This window comes from Typopeltis vanoorti, chromosome 1, assembly GCF_054136105.1.
Source record: "Typopeltis vanoorti isolate ZY-2024b chromosome 1, IOZ_Tvanoo_1.0, whole genome shotgun sequence".
NCBI classification, from domain to species: Eukaryota; Metazoa; Arthropoda; class Arachnida; order Uropygi; family Thelyphonidae; genus Typopeltis; species Typopeltis vanoorti.
Window position 1 is genome coordinate 101,130,599 of NC_143549.1, and position 25,102 is coordinate 101,155,700.

General features: G+C 35.9%; 1 protein-coding gene across 1 annotated transcript in view; it reads left to right on the plus strand.

Moving 5' to 3' along the window:
* The first annotated feature begins 10,088 nt into the window (after positions 1 to 10,088).
* The window catches only part of LOC150110257 (dynein axonemal heavy chain 5-like), a 972,373-nt gene continuing 957,359 nt past the window's right edge, over positions 10,089 to 25,102 (plus strand). The window contains exon 1 of the mRNA XM_090394637.1: positions 10,089 to 10,166. Within this exon, the coding sequence (XP_090250763.1) occupies positions 10,089 to 10,166 (78 nt within the window). The remainder of the gene's footprint in view (positions 10,167 to 25,102) is intronic.

Sequence of the window (25,102 nt, forward strand, 5' to 3'; positions counted from 1 at the left end):
ATGTGGCTCTCATCAAGAACTCCAGCTTCACACTCTGCCTATATCAAAGCATGCAACATATGCAATTCAGTCGTGATCAAATCTGATTTCATAAAGGTCACAAAACTCATATGCTGTCCAAATGGAAGCACTGCCATCTGATCCCTCATTAAGGCCGTTAGGCTCAACTTTTGCTCTCCTGCACTTCCACCTCTGTTTTATGCTAAGGACATCACTATTTCTTCATCCAGTGATAAAGCTGACCTCTTGGCATTACTCTTTTCCTGCACAGGAAAAGAGTAATGCCAAGAGGTCCATGATTACTTCATAGATGACCAAATAAAATCAGCTCCTCTCGTACCAGAATCCAAGCAGCGTATGCCTCCTATACCTTTCGAAAAAGTCATCAGAAAACCACTAAATAACTTGGATATTAAAATGTCTTCCAGACCTGGTGGCATCTCCCAAATTGTTCTCAAACATTGTGATCCAGAGATAACACCTGTCCTACATCGTCAGTATACGTATATTATTTATTATACATATCTGGTTCTTTTTCCAGCACAGACGCAATCTCATATCCATCCTATTCTAAAAAAGGGATATTCGTCTACTGTCAAACCACCAACCGATTGCTGTCACATCTGTCCTCTCCAAAATAATTGAGAAAGTCATCAACAGCCAACTCGTCCCCTATTAGAGGTCCACGAATTAATTAGCGATTGCTATTACGGTTTCCTCGATTCAAGACTTACATCAGCCACCACGGGATATGCACCAAGGAAAGGTTCGGAGAAACTTTTACTGCCACCCTTGACATTTCCAAAGCTTTCCACGTGCGGCATCGAGGTCTACTAAACAAATTGCCATCATTTAGTTTCCCTGCCACCCTCTGTAATTGGGTAACCATGTTTCTCTCTGGTCGATTTCTGCGAGTCATGGTAGATGGCTCACTTTCCTGAAGCTTCACCTTCAATGCTGGAGTGCCTCAAAGCTCCGTCCTATCACCTATCACTCTTTCTCCTGTACATAAATGACCTGCTCACAATGAGCACTAATCCCATCCACAGCTTTGCAGTACTCTCTACTCATCCTACTTATTTGACAAAGCATGCAGTACTCTGACAACCCAGTCTACAAGGTCATCTACAACTAATGGCTTAAAACATTGATCTATCTACATACTATCCTAAAATGGGGCGAGGACATCAACCTTGTTATGTTCAATTCCACCAAAACAGTCTACACGGTCCTGCTTTTTCTCTCGCAAAAGAGATCCCAGCTTGCCTACCCCTATCCTCAATAATACCCAAATCACCAGACGTGATCAGATCTCTTTGCCTGAACTAACGTTTACCTCCAATTTCTCCCGGCATAAACACATCATATGAAATAACAGAATCCAAGAAATTTGGCATTCTCTTTCGTTCAAGAGTCTATTTTACATCCAACCAACTCTTCACTATATACAAATCCCAAATCTGTCCATATTTGGAATACTGTTCATATGTTATGAGCAGTGAACCTAAAATTTCTCTTAAAATTCTTGCAGCCAGAGGCGTGCAATTAGGCTTATAGATGATCCCTCTCTTATAAACTCACTTCAACTTCTATCTCACAGTTGCAGTGTTTCGGCACTGTGTCTATTCTACAAGTACTTCCATGGTCACTGCTCCACTGAATTGGCAACCATCATTCCTTCACTTTCTGTTGTACCTGTTAATACAAGAACTACAGCTGCAGTTCTTGTATTAACAGGTGCAACAGTTGCTGTAGTGCCTCAGGGTTCTGTGCTATCATATCCTGTCCTCTTTACTGTGCAACTGCAAAACACAACGAACCTGATTCTATTCATTCTCTTTTATTCCGTCTACCTCTGGCCTATAGAACAGCCTTCCTCAAGAAGTATTCCCAAACAACTACAATCTGCAACTCTTCAAAAAAAAAAAATAATAATAATAATAAACTTCTATCTCGGTCCTCTTCTGCAACCCGCACACGGCACTAATGTGTCCTCGACTTCTCATGCATTGTTCGTTCCCCACCCTGGATGGTGCACACTTAGTGATCACTAATTAATTCAACTATCTGTTCTTTTTCTATCGCCTCCTTATCGTCAGTATTCATTAAAGTTATTCTCCATAATTATTCTTCCTTTTACTCACCACACAGGGAAATACCTCTTACTACATTTGGCCAGCCTGGCTAATCTTCTCTCATGTTCTGATTTTGGCGTTCTCTACCATGTTGGTCACCCTCCTATATTTTATGGGACCTATGACATCATTTAATGAACAATGCAACGATTATAACCGCATGCTTTGAAGATTATTGGGATGCACCGGAACACAAGATAAGGACATCGCCATCGTTATTCTTGGATCTCATTAATTACAAAGCGTATTATTTCCTTGTTATATAGAGTTCCAATTCCTTACATTTTTGGCATCTCAGAATCCATTACTTTGGGCGAGCTGGACTCTGTAGAAAAGAGAATACAAGAACACCAATCTTATATTAGTAATAGCTAATAATATGATAAATCTGGCTTGGGCACAGCACGGAATAAATAGAGACCACACCATCCTATGATCTGAAACACCCTTACTTCATCGATGTCGGTAGTATAAATTTGAACGCTTGTTTAAAGAAAGCACTAAGGCTATACTTCACGGTCCCAATTTAAATCGGAACGACTACCTCTCTATATCTATGTATGGGAGTCCTATATCTCTATAATATATAATCTCTATATATGAGAGTCTTATTTTAATCGAACATCAATATTTTTAATAGCTAATAAATTATCAACATTGCATGACTTCCTCAGTTACACCATTACATTGTTTCATGTATAACATCATGCGGCTCTTACTTTTTCAAATCAATCCGTCGTTCGCGTTCTACTTGGTAAATAACTATTGTCGCCACTGATGATGGTCTGAAATATTCAGGTTGAAATATATGATTTTAAATAAATAGTAATACTTATTGCCTTCTATTGTCGTGTTAATTGTAGAAACATCTTGTGTGGAAGGTATGTGTACAAGTTTCTCGCCTCCGCTTCAGGCTCTTGCTCTATAAGTTTCATGCACTAATTCAACCATGAAATATAACTAAACGAATAGTAGTGCTACAGCGGGTATCAAAAATATTTAACAAAAAGCAACAAAAAAAAAAGTAAAAAGTATAAAAAATACAGCAGAAAATTACAAATAAATAAATAAAATAATCATGGCAACAAAAAATATACCCCACAAAAGGCATAACAATTTATACAAAAAATTCATCCAATAAAAAACATTTCCATCTTCTTTTCACTAACACTGCAGCATCGATACATTAAAGATTTACACACCACACTTAAGAGTATCAAAACTGATATGCTATTCTTATCCGAACAATCACCAAATGGAATCCTCCACTACCGTAGTCCACTTCAGCTACCTCAAGTCGATCTTGCGTGATGCTTTTTCATATGAAGGAGTAATAGATATTTCATACCAAAAGTTATCAAATCTGGGAACCCCCACTTTACTATCTGGCGTTGCTCAAGATTTTCTTACCTTAGTTTATAGTTTTATTTGCTTCAACTTGCTGCGCCTTTACCCTTCTGCTAATTCAGGCGACCATGCAGCTCACTTTTACTTCTTAACTATAAAGGCTAATTTCATAAATCCTAATTACCCATATTCTTATATTATTTTCCTATGAGACTTTAACGTTCATAACACAAACTGCCTCTCCTTCTCTAGCTGCTTTGATCAAGATGGACCATTTGCTGTCAGTCATGATCTGACTCAAATTAGTAACTTGCTAACCAGAAAATATCAGGTAAAACTTCATCATTCTTACAACAATTTGGACCTTTTTCTTAACCATCTTCCCCCAAATAGATTGCAGATGTTTTCTCGCCTTTTACAACTCGGAACATAAGATCAATTTCCTCCTAGCAATCTCCATCTCGTTCCCGGTGTCACTATTAAGATGCCATGTGTGATGATCGAGATTTTTATGTCTCTTTTCTATGGTGTGATTACTATTTCCACTTTCCAGACTCAAACAACTGAAAAACTGAAATAATCCTCACTGAAATGAGGGTCTTCATCTCCACTGTGCTGCAAAAATCCGTGACCTCTACAGCTCTGGTTCTCTAAAAAAATGTACCTTTGCAGTCCATGATAATAATGCAGCATATACTGTATTATACGACTCAAGTCAAAAACTTCAGCTTCTCACTCAGCATACACTACAAATCGAAACAAATTAAGAGCATCAACAAATTCAAAGCAGATCTTGAAAGGGTCAAATCTTTTCTCCTGCTCAACTGGTAGTCATTTCTTCTGATTCATCGATGAGATTGTTTGGCATAACTTCTGACCTGCGTTGTCATAATGCAGACACGCCTCTCACATTTGATATTTAATAGATGTCGTGTACCTCATTTGGTTTTAGTTTTTGAAGTCTCTACTGCAAGAAGTGGTAGGGTCGGAGATACTCTTTCCATAATTCCCAGCTTCTCAAGAAAAGTGTTGACAGAATACTTCTTTCTCCACACACACACACACACACACACACACACACACACACACACACACACACACACACACACACACACACGCACGCACGCACGCACGCACGCACGCACGCACCAAAAAAAAAACAACAACTGCTGTTATGTAGTTTTTGCGTGACCTCGTGTGTGGGGGTCAATATTAAAAATAAATAAATAAATAAAATTTATATTATTTGCAATGGATATTAGAAAAAATAAAAGTTTGGTAATAAGTTTAATCTCAATTTTTTAAGTTTAAGATGTGGAACTAGATGAATATGTTTAGATTTTTTTTTTTGTTAATTTCTACTGGGATGCGAATTAGTTACACAACCAATGGCGGGTGACATGGAAAGTTTTCATGTCAATATTATTTTTCTTCTGGAAATTGTTTGCACTCCACTACATTTTTAAAACATAAGGGTAATGCATTAAAAGTATACCTATAAAAATGCCGGAGATATATGTGAAGACTCTTTTTTAGAGGAAGAGTGTGCATAAATTACATCGTGGTCTCTGCTTGGAATTTTATATAGCCTCCATTGTCTTAAAGTACCATATCCATAATAAAATTGGACTGGCAATGTATACTCTACAAAAGCTGATTATTTTCTCCTACACATCTGAAATCATCATCATCATCATCATCATCATTAATATCATCCTAATATGTGAAAGTACGAGATCATACTGTGATCATACTCGTACTGTGATCAGATAACATGAAAAGCTTACACTAACTTCATATCAACAATTTTCCTTCAAATAAATCTATTATCTTTCAAGATTCCAAGAGTTTCAGATGTTTCGGCCTTCTAAGATACTTCGGTCTTCTAAGATACTTCTTATTGCATCAGTCCATTTAGAACTTAAGTTTTTCTATGGATCTTTTCCTTATGTTCTGGCATCAACCACCTATTTTGCTAATCTTTCCTTTTCCATTCTGTTTGAGTTATCATATCACCTGAGATTTCCTTTGTTCATACATTACTCAATGCTAACAATGCTAAGTTTCTACTTCCTACACATACCGGCCACTGAATTAGAAACCTTTATGCAGATGTATGTAAACGTCGCTTAAGCAGCGTATATGAAAAATATTTGGTCATGTGCATCCCCACATGTTCTAGGCAACTATTTAAGAATGCTGCTGGTCAGTAATCATCAATAAAAGTGTTGGTCACAATGGGGAAAAAAACAAAGGATCTTCCGGAGTTCGACAAAAGGCTTATTGTGACTGCCCGTCTGGCTAGAGCCACGATTTTGAAAACAGCAGAGCTGAATGGTTTCTCAAAAGGTGAGATATCCTAAGTGTTAATCAGTGGGGAAAAAATAATCTGTACTGCTTGTCTAAGAGTCGTAATGGTGATCCTAAGAGAGTTTATCAGAAACGAGATCGCAGTAGTCTGAGAAGACTTGTACGGATAAACAGAACCTCTTATGTGCAGCAAGTGACCGAAGCATTTAATGAAGGCTGTGCCCGATTCATATCTTACAGAACTATGTGAAGAGATTTGAAGAACATCAGTATTGGCAGTCGCATGCCTATATGTAAAATAAAAGTTACTAATTCAGTGGTCGGTGTGTGTACCTAACATCTTCATTTTTAATATGATTCTGTCATTAATGACTTCTGTTATTTCCTTCATTTTTTCATGGAACTTTCATATTTGTGGGAATTAGTCTTTGATCAACTGCTTTATTTCTAACTTAACTCTCAGATCTATAAGTTAAAATTGGTTTGAACCCTGTCTTGTATACAGCTATATAATTTATGGGCGATCTCAAGACTGAAATGTTATGAAAATTTTTATTTCTGAGATTAGAGATGGTTCTCTTATCATTTATAAAAGGTGGGGATATAAAATTTTTCTTAGGCTGGTAAGGCTTCATAAATAATTCTCGAGTTACGAAGTATTCATGAGCTGGATTTTTATTTTATTTTTTATATTTTAATCGAATCATTCAGGAGGCAGTTGAGATTTAGTCCTCAAACTGTTTTCCACACACACACACACACACACACACACACACACACACATCAAAATACGCCAATAGAGATAAAACTAGTAGCTACTAACCTTCCCAACATATATATATATTAAGGTACTGACTCAGATTTTGACAATGATATAATGTAAACGTTGTGGAGTGTTTCATTTCTGCAGCGACTAGATCTATATCATGGGAATTATATTCGGACTATTGCTATTAAATTCAGTAATATTTGCTGTTCGAGATCACAATAAAAATCAAGAACTAGTTTAATAACAGGAAATAATAATCAAATTTCATGTTATTATTCTTTAATAGCCTATAAAGGCTTATTAGATAGGTTACGGTTAATGCGTATTCTAACGGTGTTCAGCGCCATTTCTGCAAAGTATTCTGCACATCAAAATATGCCTTCTGTAAGTTCCCACATTTCTTGTAAAGAGTAGAACATCCGGTGAATGGGCTTGAATACCATTTAGCAAAAAAAAAAAAAAAAAAAAAAAAAAAAAAAAAAAAAAAACCGGACTGCAGATGAATCTGCATAAATGGGAATCTGCATAAATATTTCAGCGCATGGAAAAACGCTTGATATTCGTTTAAATTACCTGGAATTGCTTGTACAAAATAAATAAAGGAAGAAAATAATAAAGAAATAAATTTAAAATTTTAAAAATGCAATGTACATAATACGCCTTCATTCTTCTGACATTAAAATTGGCTCAAACACTAATGATTTAAGGTTTTTTTTTTTTTTCATCGTATCACGGGGAATTCCGTTGTTTACTTATGTACATTATTTTTGTAACCAGGTGCTATCTAAAAAATCCGCCATTTGTCACGTATTGAATTTAATTCATTTTTATTCCTTTCCAACTCTCCAACTATATCTACCCAGACCATTTTCGATAAAAGTTTCTTCGTGTTGATCCAAAATCGTCAAACTCACGATATATATGTGTATAATAGTGCCTCCGTAGCGCAATTGGAAAGAACGACGGTACATTGCGCCCTTCGATTGGAATCGGCCTAAGTTCGATTCTCGTCACGACGGGAGGATTCTTTATCTGGTCGATTTCAATCGAAGGTGAGTTAGCCGATCTCATACGGAGGTAGCAGGGTTTTTTCTCCCGGAAACTCGGGTTTTTCATCCCGCATACAGACAAATCGGCCCTTCAGAACACACGCAATTTACAGACAAAACATACTAGTTGTGGAGGTGGGCGGTAGATGGCGTTGATGGAGATGATTCGTAGTAGTGGTTGAGACAGTTGTAAGTGTCCTCCCGCGATGAGTCTTCGGACTCCTTGGAGGTGTCAGGAATAATAATAATAATAATAATAATAATAAGGGCGACTCTCTATCACCTGTACTAGCAAATATATACTTAGAAGAAGAAAGAGCAATAAACTCCTTGCCATTGAAACCAAAATTGTGGAAAATATATATAGACGACGTTTTCTTAATTTGGAGCCATAGTCCAGATTTACTCCAAGAGTTCTTGAGCCATCTGAAAAACCAACATCCTAGGATAAAATATACAGCGGAAATATAAGTTAACAGTTCGCTTCCTTTTCTTGATGTAAAATTTACTCATTCTTTTGAAAAACTAAAAATCTTCATGTACAGAAACCTTCACATAAACAGATATCTTCTTGCCCAGTCCCATCATTATCATCTCAAAAGTTTTGGTATTATTTCTACTTTAAGATCCCTGCGATAACTCTCATCAATCATGAAGAATAGATCGCCAAAGAATTAAAGTTGCTTCTATCAATTTTTCAGAAGAATCATTATCATAAACAGTCAATTTCTAAACAGGTGTATAGGAGAGTTAAAACACCAATTTTGTTTAATCCTCCTACACACCGTGTCAAAGAGAGTTATGATGTGAAAGGTTATATCACCATTCTGTATATCAGATCTATTTCTAACACAAAAATCCTCATGAAATATACGATTCGTACCTTATTCCACCCCCCCCCAACACACCACCACCTTAACAATTCTTCGATCCTGGCTTTGACCAGTAAAACCTAAACATACAATTTGAAGTGTCCAGGCATGTAACATATTTGGTGTGGCTGTAATTCCCCATATTATGGACAAACACAGAAAAACCAATTGAGCTTTGACACCTATGACAGAACCAGTGCTACGTCCTTATCTAGTCAAGTTTTTAATTCTTCTGATCCAAATGACCATCAATCCATTATACATTTAGTAAACTGGGATAGATCCGAAATTATTTACAAATGATATGATGAACTTGAAAAAAAATTCTTAGAATCAACATAAATTGCACTAACTCCTGTTCACCTTAATACCAACCTCAGCCACAATCTTTCTGATTGTTACTCGGCTATTCATATATGGCTATCGCTAGACCACGTCCACGTGCACGAGAACGACTCAGCTAGTCCGTGAATTCATTCTAATATGAGCAATCCATTAATAATTTAGAACTTTGGTGATGTACCCAAGTAATGTTTTTATGCACTATCTCTTTTTACGTCTATGTATTATACACAGATGAAGTCTTTTTGAAAGACAAAACTAGCAGAGCCTTTGGATAGAGAGAGAGAGAGACCAGTGGCGCACTCAGGATTATTATTATTGTTTTTTTTTTGTTTTTTTTTGGGGGGGGAAGAGTTTAGTAGACGATTTGAGAATACACATTACGCATCGCTTACGACGTATGACTAAGCATCTGCAATGATCGTCAATACATGAAACCCGTGATCTCCTCTGGTCCGGCTCGGGCAAACGAAGTAGCGCTCGGTCTGTCCAAGCACTACTTCGTTCGCCTTCTGTTCACAGCGGCCGTGATTCCAGAGAGCTATATAGAGTATTCCTTATGTGACCGCTAATTCATAAGTAGTATAGAAATAGAAGACACGACACAAAATAAATAAAAAATGAATTTTAATTAGAAAAGATTTGGGGAAAATTTTCTAGTTTTTTGGTTTTTTTTCCTTTTAATTTAAAGGTGCCAGAACCCCTTCCCCCCCCCCCCTCTGGGTGCGCCACTGATACACTGATAGAGAGAGAGAGATTATATAGATATAGATATAGATATTATATAGATATCTCCCGGAAACTCGGGTTTTAATATATATATATATATATATATATATATATATATATATATATATATAGTGCCAGAGATCGACTAACTCGGGTACCGATCGATTTAAATCCTGATTAAGATAATTTAAAACTAATTAGACTACCTAATATTTTTCAATAAATACCTCAAATTCAACCTTCTTTTCGTACAAAAGGTCTCGATATGGCAGAAGATTATTGGTGTCACTAGAGCTATGGAAAATAATACGGAACTAAATTATCAGGCTCTGTTCTTAATTATGAAAAGTATTTCCATGCGATATATGTAGTTGTTGGGGGTATCTGCCAAGTGATGCATTGTGAATTAGTGTTTCGCACGAATGCGGAATCATCGCACGTATGGTATCAGGAATCATCATTGCTAGATTTTTTTTGGTGCCGAGTGTGTGTGTGAGATGTGAAAAAGAAGAAGAAAGAATGAACTATTAAGAATATGATTTCTGGATTAAGACTTAAAGCACGTCGCAATATTAGTAAAGATAATACGGTGAAGACCAGCGATGAGAAAAAAGTAAGGAAAAAGTTTTATTTATTTATTTTTTATTTTTTTACTTTATGCGTTTCTTGATATCTGAGTTTTTAGGAATATGATTACTGGGTACTTAAAGCACGTCGCAATATTCGTAAAGATAGCACTGTAAAGACCGCTGATGATAAAAAAAAAAAAAAGTAAGAAAAAAGTTTTATTTTACTTCATTGCGTTTCTTGATCTCTGAGTTTTTGAATTGCCTGAGAATCTGAGTGTTATAATTTTCTAAAACAAACGGAAAATCACGTAGTATTTAGTGCTAGGGATCTAAGGCGAATTCAATACTCAGAGCCTGAAATCGTAAGTACTGCAAATGTAACTATAAAAGGTTTAATACAATTTCTTACAGTATACAATTCTCTTTTTTTTTCTTCTTTTTTTACAACTATTTAGAATATGATTACTGGATTAAGCGTAGTGTATTGTTATACTCTAGATCACGGATCTCAAACTGAAACGCAGAAAGGGTCAGTCAATTAAATGTATATCAGACGTGGGCCGTATTCAATATTATTCTGTGAACCAAAACATAAACTAAAAAAAGAAAGGCTCTAACAAAAGCCCTTTTGTTGCCGGGCCTTTACGACTTATGTAAATAAATACACCACCATTTAAATTTTAAATTTATAACCATTTTTGTTTTTAAATTTTAAAAATATAACAAGTTTTTATCCACGTCTCAACCGGGATTCCAACCTATATATTTCCAAAATATACCTATATATCTATCATACTTCTCCTTAAATTCATTCACAGACAAAGTATTCACAACTACCTCTGGCAACACATTCTACCCATTCACAACCCTCCAAGCAAAAAATCTGGTTCTAACACTCATGTTAACCCAACTCTTACATAATCTCCAGGGACGGCCCCCTCGTTCTCTCCCTTCCTGCACTGGTCTTAAAAATGTCATCAGTGTCAATCCTATAAAATTCCTTTAATAAGTTATATGCCTCTATCACATCTTCTCTCCTACATCAATCAGCTAGTTTTTGGAGCCCACAGATCTTCACTCTATCCTCGTAGGGAACATCCCACATTCCTGCGACAATCTTTGTAACTTTCTCTCCACCATTTCTTCATCACCAAGAAATCCAGGTGACCAGATCTGTGCACAATAGCCCAAATGCGGTCTTATTAATGCCTTAAAAATGGAACAATAACATCCTTATCCTGCTTATTAATGTGTTCTTCAACAACCATGTAATTCGATGTGATATTTTGGCAATCTTTGCAATATGCCCTTTAAACTTAAGTTCTCTGTCCACAATAACTCCCAAGTCCCTTGCCTCGTCAACTTCTTGCAGTTCAGTTCCGTGTGATCTCATCCTCCAGAAGTGCATCACCTTACACTTATCGAGGTTAAACTGACAGCCTTTTACCTTAGTCCATACCGTCAGCCTATTTAAGTCATCCTGCAAGATATCTACATCATCTGAATTGACTATCGCTCTTCCTAATTTTGCATCATCAGCAAACAAGTGGATATTTCCTTTCAAAGTATTCCCAATATCATTGATGTACAAATTAAACAATAGAGGACCAAGCACTGATCCCTGAAGTGCATCACTAGTCACCTGCTTTCTCCTGGACTTAGCTCCTCCATAAATCACTCTTTGATATCTATCCACTAGCCACCCTCTAATCCAAATCACCAGATTCGGATCCATACCCACTTGCTCTAATTTATGCAACAGAGTTCCGTGTGAAATCCTGTCAAATGGCTTTGCAAAGTCCAGTAGTATCACTGAGTAAGGATTTCCTTTATCCAACTACACTGTTACTTTATTATAGAAAGTAAGCAAGTGACTGAGGCAAGACCTACCTTTACAAAACCATGTTGCCCCTTATAAAGTAGCATATTGCTGTCCACCCAGTCCTGAATTCTAATTTTTACCAATTTCTCCAAAACCTTAACCACCACTCCAGATACATTGATTGGTCTATATGCAATCTCAGTCTTGAAGCCTCCCTTATGCAGTGGAATTATTTTCCCATCTTTCCACTCTATTGGTACTTTACCCGAACTGAGGCTTAAATTAAACAGCCTGGTTAGAGGAGGTGCTAATTCTTGTGCACAATTCCGTAACACATGGGCCCATATGACATCTAACCCAATGGCAGCGTTATCATTAAGGTTCTGCAATATATTAAACACCTCTATTTCATCTATCTCTAGACTCTCATCAGTCAATGACACATTTGACACTGTGATATCACAACCAAGATGGTACACTTTTGCAAAATGATCACTAAGCAACTCAACTATTTGATTTGCTTCTGTAATTTCCCTACCATCAACACTTTTTAAAGTAACCTTTCCATGGTCATTTTTCCTTTTACTTGCCACATAACTAAAAACTCCTTAGGGTTTCTTTTGGATTCATCAGCTAGCTTTCTCTCATAATAGCTTTGGCTTTCCTTACCATACAGGTCACTCTCTTTGCCTGTACCTTGTACTGCTCATGGGAACGCTCATCTCCTTTTTCTTTATACTTCCTCCACGATCTTTTCTTTATCTACAACTCCTAGTCAATAATATTATTCATCCATCTTACTCCTACTTGATTTCTCCTTCTGACTGTGGAATACATGATACAGCTTTCTTTAAATACACCTCGACAATATTCCACGCACGATCAACATCTCTCCCCTTCAAATTCTCATGCCATAGCACTGTTGAAAGCTGACTTCTCAGCTTGTCATAATCACCAGTCTTGTAATTCCACATATACCCCTTCTTAACAGAATATTCAGCACATCTTACAATCTCCCAGGTCAAGACCACATGATCGCTTTTCCCAAGCAGAGACAGTGTAACTAAATTACTTATGATATGTTCTCCGATATTATGACCAGATCTAACACTCTCGAATCCCTTGTCCCTTCCATTACATGCTGTCTCAGGTAGTTATCGCTTAACAACTGTATAAACTCCATTTCCTTTGTTCCTTGTGACTATTCCTTCTCCCAATCTATGTCCTCAAAGTTAAAATCCCCCATAATAATTACTCGACCTTTACTCATTTTGCTAATTTGCCAATACATACTATCTACATTCTCCCTTATACCCCTTGGATTATAACAACAACAGATTACATATTTCGCCCTGTTGATTTCTATCTCACGCGAAACAGCCTCGAATGAACTGCCCTCTACATACCTGTCACCTTGAAGCACTTCTACCTTTTTTTTTGGCTTTTACGCTTCGTCTATCATTAGTACCCACCTCCCCCCATTCTGTCATCTCTTTCGTCCTGCCTGAAAATACTGTACCCCTTATATTCAATACCTATAACTATGTCATTCTTAGTTAAGCAAATCTTACTAATTCCTATAATTTTTGGCCAAGTTGTACTAAGTAATGGCAAAAATTCTTCGAACTTATTCCGAATTCTTCGAGCATTAGTATACATAAACTGCAATACTCCCTTCCTCCCATAATTTCCTTGTGTGTGTGAATTAGCAGATTCTGTATACTGTTAATTTTCTGTGAACAATTAATCCCAAATTCACAGCGATTAATGACCTTAGTACTATTTACAGCTGACTCTATCACCTGCCTCCCTAGCAAATCCCATTCCCTGTTTTTGACCATTTATTCTATCCTTTATCAATAAATGTTCTAAATGCCAAGTGCCTAATCCATTTAAGTGCAAATCATCTCTCTTAAAATACTCCTTCCTTTTATCAAACATCTATGAGAGTCCTTTTTTTTTTTAAATTTGATTTTTATCCTGAAACCCGACATCTTTTCCTCTGTACTAATGTCAATATCTGCTTTTTCATTTAGCATTGCAATATGAAGTATTGCATTTAATCTAGAATCGTTTATCTGTGAGTAGAACTTTGACTTATTAAGTTTCATAATTGAAAATAATTTTCCACATTTATTGAACAATAAATTTTATATTTGGGATATTTACTGCCGAGATATTTATAAAAATTTGGTATGACAACTTCGTTATATTTATTTTTTAGTTCAGTATTGCACTGGAATTCAATTACTTCCATTTGCAATCTGACAATAACATATCCTGTTAGGGTTAGGCAACAAGAAATGGTAGCATTTGTTTGCTGATCACTTCATCAGCAGCCGCGTATAATTAGTAATAGACATGGGACAGCTATCTCTGATTGGCCAGCAGTGGAGATTGAACTGCCCACTCAGTCTCCAAAAGCTAGATAGGGTTATAAAGGCCTCGCCTACTCCCGATTAGGGAATAAAAAGCGTCATTATTCATAAGTAGTATAAGTAAAATATTTTTTTTTTATTTATAGCCTGATTTACCATAATATTACCTCAAGTATTTTCAGTGTTTACTTTACTCCTATTTAGTAAAAGTCGCGACAGAAAATTGCAGTCATGAAATACAAGGTTTCCTAAAAATTATGCTTAATAGGATAATTTCCTTTGGAAATAAGATCAGATTTCTATTACTATTACCAGTTCTATAGTATAGAACTGGTGATTATAATAGAGAACCAACAAATCTTCATTTGGTTGGTTTCCCCCCCCCCTCCTTCTCTGTTTACTACTACTTGCTCTGAAGGACTGATAACTTCTCGTCTGCAAAGTACTTATAAACGCTCATGGCGTCCTAGATAGAATTCGTGTCTGTCTTTCCAATTGCAATATATTTTAGAATATATTTTAAATAATTGAAAATGTTGAATTATAGATTGGGAATATAATATAACTTGTACTTTTCCCAATTGCTATTTTTTTAAAAATTTCTTTGATGTAATATAGCTTTCAGACTAATATTTACAATGACACCAAGATAGCTGAAAACACTAAACGAACTGAATGTTGCAAATGTCATTCCTAATTGCATGCATATATAAAGAAATAACCCCTCTTCTTTCTTTCGAAAATATTTTCAGTGATCAAGAGTCAGTAGTCCCCCCCCCCCGGTATGAGATATTGGGGTACTACTCAGTTATCTTTTGGATTTAAAAAAAAAAAAAACTACTTCGAATCTCATCCAGAAGTGTTATTCGGTCTCATATGGATGCAACAAGATTTATTTCTCCAACAAAGCACACAGTCTAGCCCGAGAGTACATAAAATTTAATCTTGCCGAATATGTTTTTTTTTTTTTTTATGAAACCAAGTTATATCATCATCATCATCATCATCATCATCATCATCATACGTATCAAGGATTTAGGCCTAGCATGGCCTGTTCCGGCCTTAGAAGTCATCGTTGAATAGTTTAAGAGGACGTCCTGGTTTTCTTTTTCCTAATGGCTTGTACTTTAATAATATATAACCAAGTTATATAGCTCTGTTAAGTTACTGAGCCTAACATGTTAATGGGAATATATGGATTTTTTTTTTCTTAGTTTCAGGATTCAGACATGAAACCAACACAAGGTCGTATACGATGGGCTCTCCTCAATCATATGGAATCTTCTGAAAGGAAAACCAGAGGATACCACGAAAAGCTAAAAATACGGATTGGTTATGTTTACGATATTTTCGTCATTTAAGCAGGCTTGAAAACAGAATTAAAACATTTCAAAAACTATCTTAAAGGCTTACAACCCAATATAAAGTTCACCCTTAAATTTGAAAACTGCTGAACGTTACTTTTTCTTGCCATTCACCTAGAAGTCTTGGAGAATAAAATACTTAATTTCTCAGGGAAGCCCACCAACACTAGTCGATTCCCACATGCTTCTTCTCATCATCCTCCACTCCCATATTGAAGATAGATATGATTAAAACACGAAGAGACAAAGCCTACAACGTCTCCAGTTAAAGGAAAATAAGACATTCGTTACCATACGCATATCATATTTCTTAATTGATACGTTCAAGACATTCAAGAATATTTTAAAAACCTTTCCTTTAGTGTTACAGGTGATCAGCATTCATTATTTAAAGAGAATGGTGACCTGCAGGCACACGAACAGTATAAAGCGAAGACCAGAAGGGTAACGAGTGTGGTAAGAAAAGCAAAAGCGGATTATGAAAGAAATTTAGCTATGCAAGCTAAAGAAAATCCAAAACAGTTCTTTAAATATGCTGCAAGCAAAAAAAAAAAAACTGTACACAGCAGAATGATTTTAAGGAATCATTCTGTGGTAAGGAGGTCATTGCATCAGTCGATTTAGTGGAATTACTGAATGAGCACTTTGCAAGAGTATGTCATCCAGGTGGTGACACTGAAAGAATGAAGGAACCATTAGTTTATACGAGAATTGGGATCAATGAAGTGGAGGTGAATAGTCTATTACAGAACCTTAATGTGAATACATGTGTGGGAATGGATGGTATACCGCACGGGTCTTACGTGAAGCGGCGAAAGAATTATCAGTGCCCTTGACCATGTTGTTTACTCTGAGTCTAGGGTCGGATTTAGTCCCGAAGGTGTGTGGAAAGAGGGGAAAATAGTTCTACTGAATAAAGGAGGATCCAACACTACTGTTGCAAATTACCGCCCGATCAGCATATCAGGAGTCGTTGTCAAGGTCTTGGAGAAAGTAGTTAAGGGAAAAATACAGGAATGGATTGATGAAAATTAAATACTGTACGGGGGGCAGCATGGTTTTGTGAAGGGTAGATCATGCCTCAGTAACTTGCTCAAGTTTTATAACACAGTGACGGCTGAACTGGATAAGGGTAATGGGTTTACAGTGATACTGCTGGACCTGGTTAAGGCCTTTGACAGGATATCACATGGAATTCTAATCCGTAAACTGCAACATATAGGGATGGATATTGGGTTGGTGAGATGGATAGGTGGGTGGTTGATGGAGAGATATCAGAGATTAGTTTATTCAGGATTAGAATCCAAAAGACGACCTGTGACTAGTGGTGTGCCACAGGGTTCTGTTCTTGGACCACTGCTGTTTAATTTGTTCATTAACGATATAGGAAGGATCTAAGAGGAAAGGTTCATTTGTTCGCTGATGATGCTAAGTTGGGTACGGTAATAGTGAATGCAGAAGAAGTCAAAATCTTGCAGGATGATTTGGAGAGATTGGAGTTCTGGGCTAAGGAGAACGGATGTCAATTTAATGTGACAAAATGAAAGGTTATGCATTTTGGGGTGAAACGATTAGCAACAGTATGCCACATTGGTGGAACTGTACTCCACGAGATTGATGAGGCCAGGGACTTGGGAGTGTTGGTGGATATGGAGATGAAGTTTAGGGGGACACATTGAAAAAGTGGCCAAATCAGCTCATCCAATCACTTGGTTGCTGAAAAATACTTTGACGAGCAGAGACAAGCAAGTTATTGTTCCTCTGTACCAAGCCTTGATAAGACCTCATCTCGACTACTGTGCCCGGATTTAGTCACCTAGGTTTCTTCTTGATGGGGAGGAGGTGGAGAGAATCCAGAGGCGAGTGCCCAAGATGATAGCAGGTCTATGGAATGAACCTTATGAGAACAGGTTGAAGATTTGTTGGTTGCATAAATTGGTTGATAGGTGGAAAGGGAAGATATGATTGAGACATTCAATTTGCCGAAAGGTTTCTATAGGATTAATTCAGAGGATATTTCTGAGATGAGGACTGGTGGTGGGAGAACCAGGGGACTTCTATGGAAGCTGGGCAATAGTGGTTAGCAAGGGTATTACAGCTGGGTATTACAGCTTTTAGAGTGGTAAATGAGTGGAATAAGCTGCCAGAGTCTGTTGTGGGTGCTATGACAGTCAATGAGTTCAAGGCAAGGTATGATAGATACTGTGAGTATGTCGAATAGTTGTGTGGACATGATGTTTAGGGCCTCCCTCGATGAGTCTAAGGACTCCCTGGAGTCTCCCGTAATAATGGTAATAACAGTAATAATTATACACAAATTATGGACACTACAACCGTGTTATAAATAATTATTTTAATTTTCTGACGTTTCGACCTTCATATCCAGGTCATCATCTGAGTATACACACACACATATATATATATATATATACAGAGAAAATCTAAATTACATTTCACATAGTATGCTGAAGAGACAATGATTTGATCAACGGTTATTCTACTGGCCTGACCTCTACTGAAAATAAAATAGAATTAGAATAAATAAAAGAAATGAAATAAAATAAAATAACTATGAATATATAAAATAACTATAAATAAATATTAACTATGGTCAAGTTGGCCAATATACTGTATATACACAAAAACTCCTACCACCACCCAACACAAAAACTAAGGGTCATTAATACAAGCACTTAAAGATGAATTAAAAGCTATCAGCAATACCTTCCTAAAAAATGGTTACAGCTAAAATACTATCAACAAAATTCTGTACAAGACCTCACTTAAAAACAAAAATAAATAAGACTATATTAAAACTGTAACCATTCCATACATTAAAGGGATATCAGACAAAATAAACTAAATACTTCGAAAATACAACCTTAAAGCCACCTTTAAACTTCCTGCAAAATTAAAGAACTTACTCAACATATCGAAGAATCCACTCTCTCCACTGGCCCACCCTGTGGTATATCATATTCAATGCGCCTGTAATTTGCCCTATATAGGGAAAACAAAACGCACAATTCCTATCAGAAAAAAGGAACATAAACAACACATTAAATATATTAACTATGGTCAAGCTGATCTTTCTGATCATGCCTTGAACACTTTACATAGAATTGAATGTAAAAACACTTGTTGTTTACATCACACAAAAACATGGTATGAACGTAAATTTAAGGAGGCCTGTGAGATTCTTATTAATCACCCTAATCTTAACAATAATGAAGGTCTAAAAATCCCAAACATATGGAAGGCATATATTCCACCCACTTACCCTTCCTCCCTAAGAGTTACTTTTAAATAGAACCATAGGTAATCCAAGATCCTAGATCTAATATAACAGTTGTCATGTTAAATTAGGACATAATTTTACCTGTAACAAAACTATCTATATGAAAGAATATTTCCCTGATGTTGTCTTAAATATAATATAGCTTTGATGTAGTTAATTTATTTTATTTATTTATTGTAATTCTATTTTATTTTCATTAGAGACCAGGCCACGGATGGCATGGTTGTATGAACAGCAAATCTGGATTGGTGTTGTTTTTTCATTTCAATATCGTTGAAATTCCGACAAGCGAATCTCTTCGGAACGTTCTACTTGGCCAACATGGTGAATGCCACAAGAGTAGTGAATCTTGTAGACCCCCAGTTTCATTGGAAGGAAAAAGAATAGGATTCGGAGGCGTTAAGAATCTGGTTATCTTGCAAAGTAGAGTGAAAGTCACTTTTATGTCCTTGTTTTGCAGCAAATAAGAGATTCTGTCAGTAACATTGCGAATATATGGAAGGATTACTGCACCTTTAGTTGATATCTTCGGCGGAGTTTTTAAAATATTCATTTTCATTTTATACAAATTATGGACTCTACAACCGTGTTAAAAATAATTATTTTAATTCCCGAAGTTTCGACCTTCGTATCAAGGTCATCATCTGGAGTATACACACATATATACAGAGAAAATCTAAATTACATTTCACATAGTATGCTGAAGAGACAATGATTTGATCAATTTTTGTAAGGAGGATTGCCATCCGTACTTTGGCAAAAGTACGGATGGCAATCCTCCTTACAAAAACAGTTATGTTTTGTAAGAAGTCTTCAGAAATGCTTCCCAACTTTACTGGGTATAATATAAACCAAGGCTCAATAACGCATCCGGTTTTATTTCTATTCATTGAAAATCTGACATCCACAGACCTGGGATATGACACATATTACGCTATAGAACGTGGTGTTACCAATTATATCCCTATCGTCACGCATTCATTGTTTACTTTAATTTTTTTTAATCCATTGTATTCTGTCATCCACAGACCTGGGATATGACACATATTACGCTATAGAACGTGGTGTTACCAATTATATCCCTATCGTCACGCATTCATTGTTTACTTTAATTTTTTTTAATCCATTGTATTCTGTCATCCACAGACCTGGGATATGACACATATTACGCTATAGAACGTGGTGTTACCAATTATATCCCTATCGTCACGCATTCATTGTTTACTTTAATTTTTTTAATCCATTGTATTCTGTCATTGCTTAGTGTTATGTAGTTACTTTCTTCTGTATTTTTAACTTTTTTTTTTTTTTTGTAACATCAATAAGCTCCTGACGAAGTATGTCTGCAAGTAGAGTTTACTTGTCGAATAAAGTGCGCGCGTGTGTGTGTGTAGTCATTATACCAAAGTACGAAATTTTTACAACAGAAATATTCAAACAAAAATATAAAGATTAAAAATCATAATTATTGGCTCTTGTGAGCAGTGGAAAGAACCATTATAATTCCCTTATGGGCACGCCACCCATATAATATTCATACATATATGCCATTATGCAATTATCGAAGCTATTACCGTCAATTCACCATGTAATATTTAATTTTTTTTTTTTTTTTTTTTTGACTGACAAGGAGGAATAGTTACGATTAATTTCAACTCGTGTCTGATACCGTGCATTCCTTTTTTTGATCTTCACTGAGACAATGATCACCATATCACCTTAACCTGATTATGGACTTTTGGATGTTTTAAGTTTATCGAAATAATTATTTCATCAGCAACTCTATCTAATAATAATAATAAATCTTTATTATGATTATCACTACGAGTTTGACAGCTAAACTATTATATTGTCTTACATATATTGTTTTATATATAGAATATTAATAGGTAGAGGGATTTCCTACTACAGTTATTGCAGTCCTGTAAATCACAGGCCTGCAAAATTCGAGTCATGAAAAGTTGTCTGGAAACTATTAACTATTACTGTTTTTTTTTTGTTTTTTTTGGAGCCTTGATTTCAAATATCTCTTCCATTTTTCTCTATTACGTAAAGATTTTTTACAAAATGGATCTCAATATTATTACAGTAAAATAGCTTTAAAACGCTTTATAAGTAAAATAACAGTATTTAAAATTTTCCATAATTATTTTTGAATAAAAGTATTGGAAAAAATGTTTTAATTAAAGTAATTAAAGATTAATTACTTTAATTAATCTTTAGTACATACTTTATATTTCGTTGTATTGTCATTTTCTTTTTCCTTCAAAGCTTCATTTTGAACTTTTTCTGAGAAATTCTTTTCCCATGTAATGAAATTGTTTTTCATCATGTCAACATGATGATGGTCTATTGCTGGCATTCCACCTGATACCTTCTTTCAATCTCCTTGATGTCTTAGTGGAATCGCTCTCCTTGCTCTTCGCTGACAGTTACCAGATTCTCAGGAAAGTAGTCTAAATGAGAGTTGAGAAAGTGCACTTTTAAGCTCATGGAGCTCCCAAATCCTTGAATTTTTGTTGCATGTCTTCCACAATCATTTTATAGTTGGGGTCCTTGTGAGTTCCTAAAAATTTGGTCACCACCTCTTTCAAAGCTTTCCACGCTTCTTTTTCAACAGTTGCCATTTTTTCTTCAAACTGTTTATCCTTCATAAGTTTCCTGATGTCGGGACTGATAAAAATATCTTCTTTCAATTTTGCTGTAGATAATCCCGGAAAATTTGCAAAGATGTATTTAAAACCCTCCTTCTTTCGACAAAGCCTTGACAAATTGCTTCATTAATCCAAGCTTTATGTGAAGCGTGGGTAAAAGGATTTTTTCCCGAGCAACCAAAATTTCGTGTAATACATTTTTACTTCCAGGTTCTAATGTGACGCTTTCTGGCTATTCCTTCTTGATCCAATGTTGCTCTCGATCTAGGCTGTCCCACTCGCACAAAAAGCACGGGTATTTGGTGTATCCTTTTTTGTTGTCCCAAAATCACAGATATGACTTTAAGATCACTGCAAACGTCCATGATCATTGTACTTAATTTTGTTGAGAATGAAGGCTAAATTTTCGTATCGTTCTTTCAAATGCACAGAATGTGCTACTGTTACTGAAGCATACTTATTGTAATTATGGAGAAGCACAGCTTTGATACTTCTTTTTGAGGAATCGATAAACAACTCCAATCGATGACTTCATATTTTACATTGAATTTGCTTATCAGTCCAGGAATATCACTACAGTAAACTAAATCACCTTCCTCTGAAAAGTAAGGAAGAAAATCTCTTTCTTAGAAAATATGCTACCTTTCAGAAATATGATTACCTTAGTAGTCAACGACTAAAGTTCAACTAAAGAATCACACAAGAAAATGTAAGTGTCTGTGACAACAGTAAAGTCATCTGTTATCTCGGCAAATCAGATTTAAAGTAGCCACCTGCATTTTTATCTGCATTCCTCCCTCTCTATGCTATCTTAAGAATGAGAAGTTGCGTGGAAATTTCTTTATTTACCATAAAAAGGCACTTCAAAAAAGCACTTATACAACTAATTAGCTGTAAATAAAGGAGAATGAAAATAAATGCCAATGCGCTGAATTTAAATCCACATTCTACTAATAAAAACGATAAAATTAGAAATTGGATAAAATTGGTGGGCGATGGAATTTTTTTTAGTATTTTTTCTGAACTCAGCACCTAAAAATCTATAAGAATCAATTATTACTTTTCAGACAACTTTTCCATCGCAGGCCTGTGATATTTACCATATTGATTTCGAAACCATATCAAATGCAAGTTCTGACTGCTTGCCGATTTGTACAGAAAACTATCCATCGTCAATGTTTTAGAAAGAGCGCCTTAGAGGAAAGAAGAAAAAAAAATGGTTTAGAAGAGAGCAGGTAGAAGTGCACTAATTTGTGATCAGTTATTGAGAAGTCATGTGATGATTTTTAAGCAAATGATCAGCTGCTAATATTGACTACAAGTATCCAGAAAAACAGCCAAAGTTTAAATTTTTGAATTTTATGTATTAAAATAAAACAAAATATGTTTATTTCTAGTTACCGTATATTATCGCGTATAATGCGATCCACGTATAATGCGAACTAGAAATTTTGTTTGAAAATTAGCCCTAAAATGTCCACGTATAATGCGATCTGTTAATCTTGTTCCATAACATTATAAATAATACAATACGAATTAACGAAAGAAATATTTATTTAAAAACAAAATGTCAAAATACAAGACGAATTAACGAAAGAAATACTTATTTTAAAACACAATGTCAAAATCCTTTAAATTCTTCATCTTTTGAGTCGTCAAACGTTTCATTTATAAATTCATCTGTAGGGATTGCGTCATCAGTGTAGCAGTTGTTGTCATCGTCTTCATGCTCTCCAATTTGTTGTGCGTCATCCTCGCTTTCGTATATGACGTGATCTTCGGATCCATCCATTGAATTACTTATTCCACATTTAAGAAATGAGCGTTGAATCATTTCAGATGGTCTCGAATCCCGTGCTTGTTTAACCCAGCTGGTGACTAGGGTGATCTTAGGCTTCTGAAAATTCCCACCCGTTGTCATCTTCACCAAACCAGATGACATCCATTCTCTCCATTTTTCACATACCAGTAAGTGATCTTTAAATGGCTTATTCAAGCTGATATCAAGCGGCTGAAAAACGGAAGTTAGACCACCCAGTATGACTGCTAGGTCCGTACGTAGTTCACGTACTTTCTCTTTGCTTGCCTCTGTTAAATGCGCCCGGAACATATCCCAGACTAGCATGCTTTGTTGACGTAACAAGCTACCTGGACGTATGTTCCATACTTGATCCAGCCACAATTGTACACCTTCTTCATTCCATCCAACCTTTCTGATTGGCGCGAACAATTACACCTGGTGGAAATTTCATATGCTTCGGAATTTTCTTCCTTTTAAATATCACTGTTGGCTTTAATTTAGTTCCGTCTGCCATGCATGCTAGAACAATGGTAAAATGCGTTTTTTCATGTCCCGTTGTTTTTATGAAGACACCCTTTTCACCAACTGAGTTTACTGTTCGATTCCCATCAATAAACCGCACATGTTGTTTTTCGACTACAGTGATGTCTGGCATATTATGTCCAAGACTGTCTGAATTTTAGAGTCCCATAATATCTTGGCATTTTCATTTTCGTTGACTTTTTCAACTGGTTTCCAAGGGATTTTGCAAGTTGGGAAACCGTATTTCCTGCACAAGCCCCAGTATACAGCTTTTACTGCCCAATCATGCCTGTGTTTATAGTCTATATACGCAACTTGCTGCAAGTACTAATTAGATGGTCCATCCTCTCTTCTTCTTCTTCTTCTTCTTATTATTATTATACAAGTATCACCGTGGAGTTAGCAGCCTCATCGTGGGTGATCCATTATTCACACTTTACCATCATTCACACAATACCTGTCATACTTCTCCTTAAATTTATTCAATGACTCAGCACCCACAACCACTTCTTACAATCCAGTCCATCCATTCTCCAAGCAAAAACCTAGTCATAACGCCCTTGCTAACCACATTCTTACACAACTTCCACTGGTGACCCCTTGTTATCTCCCTTCTTCCTGTGTACTAAAAAACGTCTTCAGCGTCAATCCTATAAAACCCCTTTAATAACTTAAATGCTTCTATAATGTCTCTGCTTTTTCGCCTATCAGCTAATTTTTGAAGACTACAGACTTAGGAAGCATTCCACAGTCCTACCACAATATTTGTCACGCGCCTGTGGATTCTCTACAACTTTTTCATCCTGTGAAATCCGGGAGTCCAGAAATGTGCGCAGTAGTCCAGATGTGTCCTTATTAAAGGTGTGCGAATAAGATAGATAGATAAATAGAGGATATCAAAGTCCATTACTGAAAAATATTAATTTCGGATCGTTTTAGTGATCTGCGATTTTGAAGCTGTTGTACATTGTTAGTAATATTTCAGAAAAAAAAAATGTTAAGCATTACATTTGAAATGTGAGAAATCTGATATGGCTGTTATCTATTATAATACTCTTTGCTTGCGATGACTGTAACTCAGTAAATTATTATTTATTTATATATGTTTTTTTTTTAATCTAAATAAAGTTACCTTACTTTT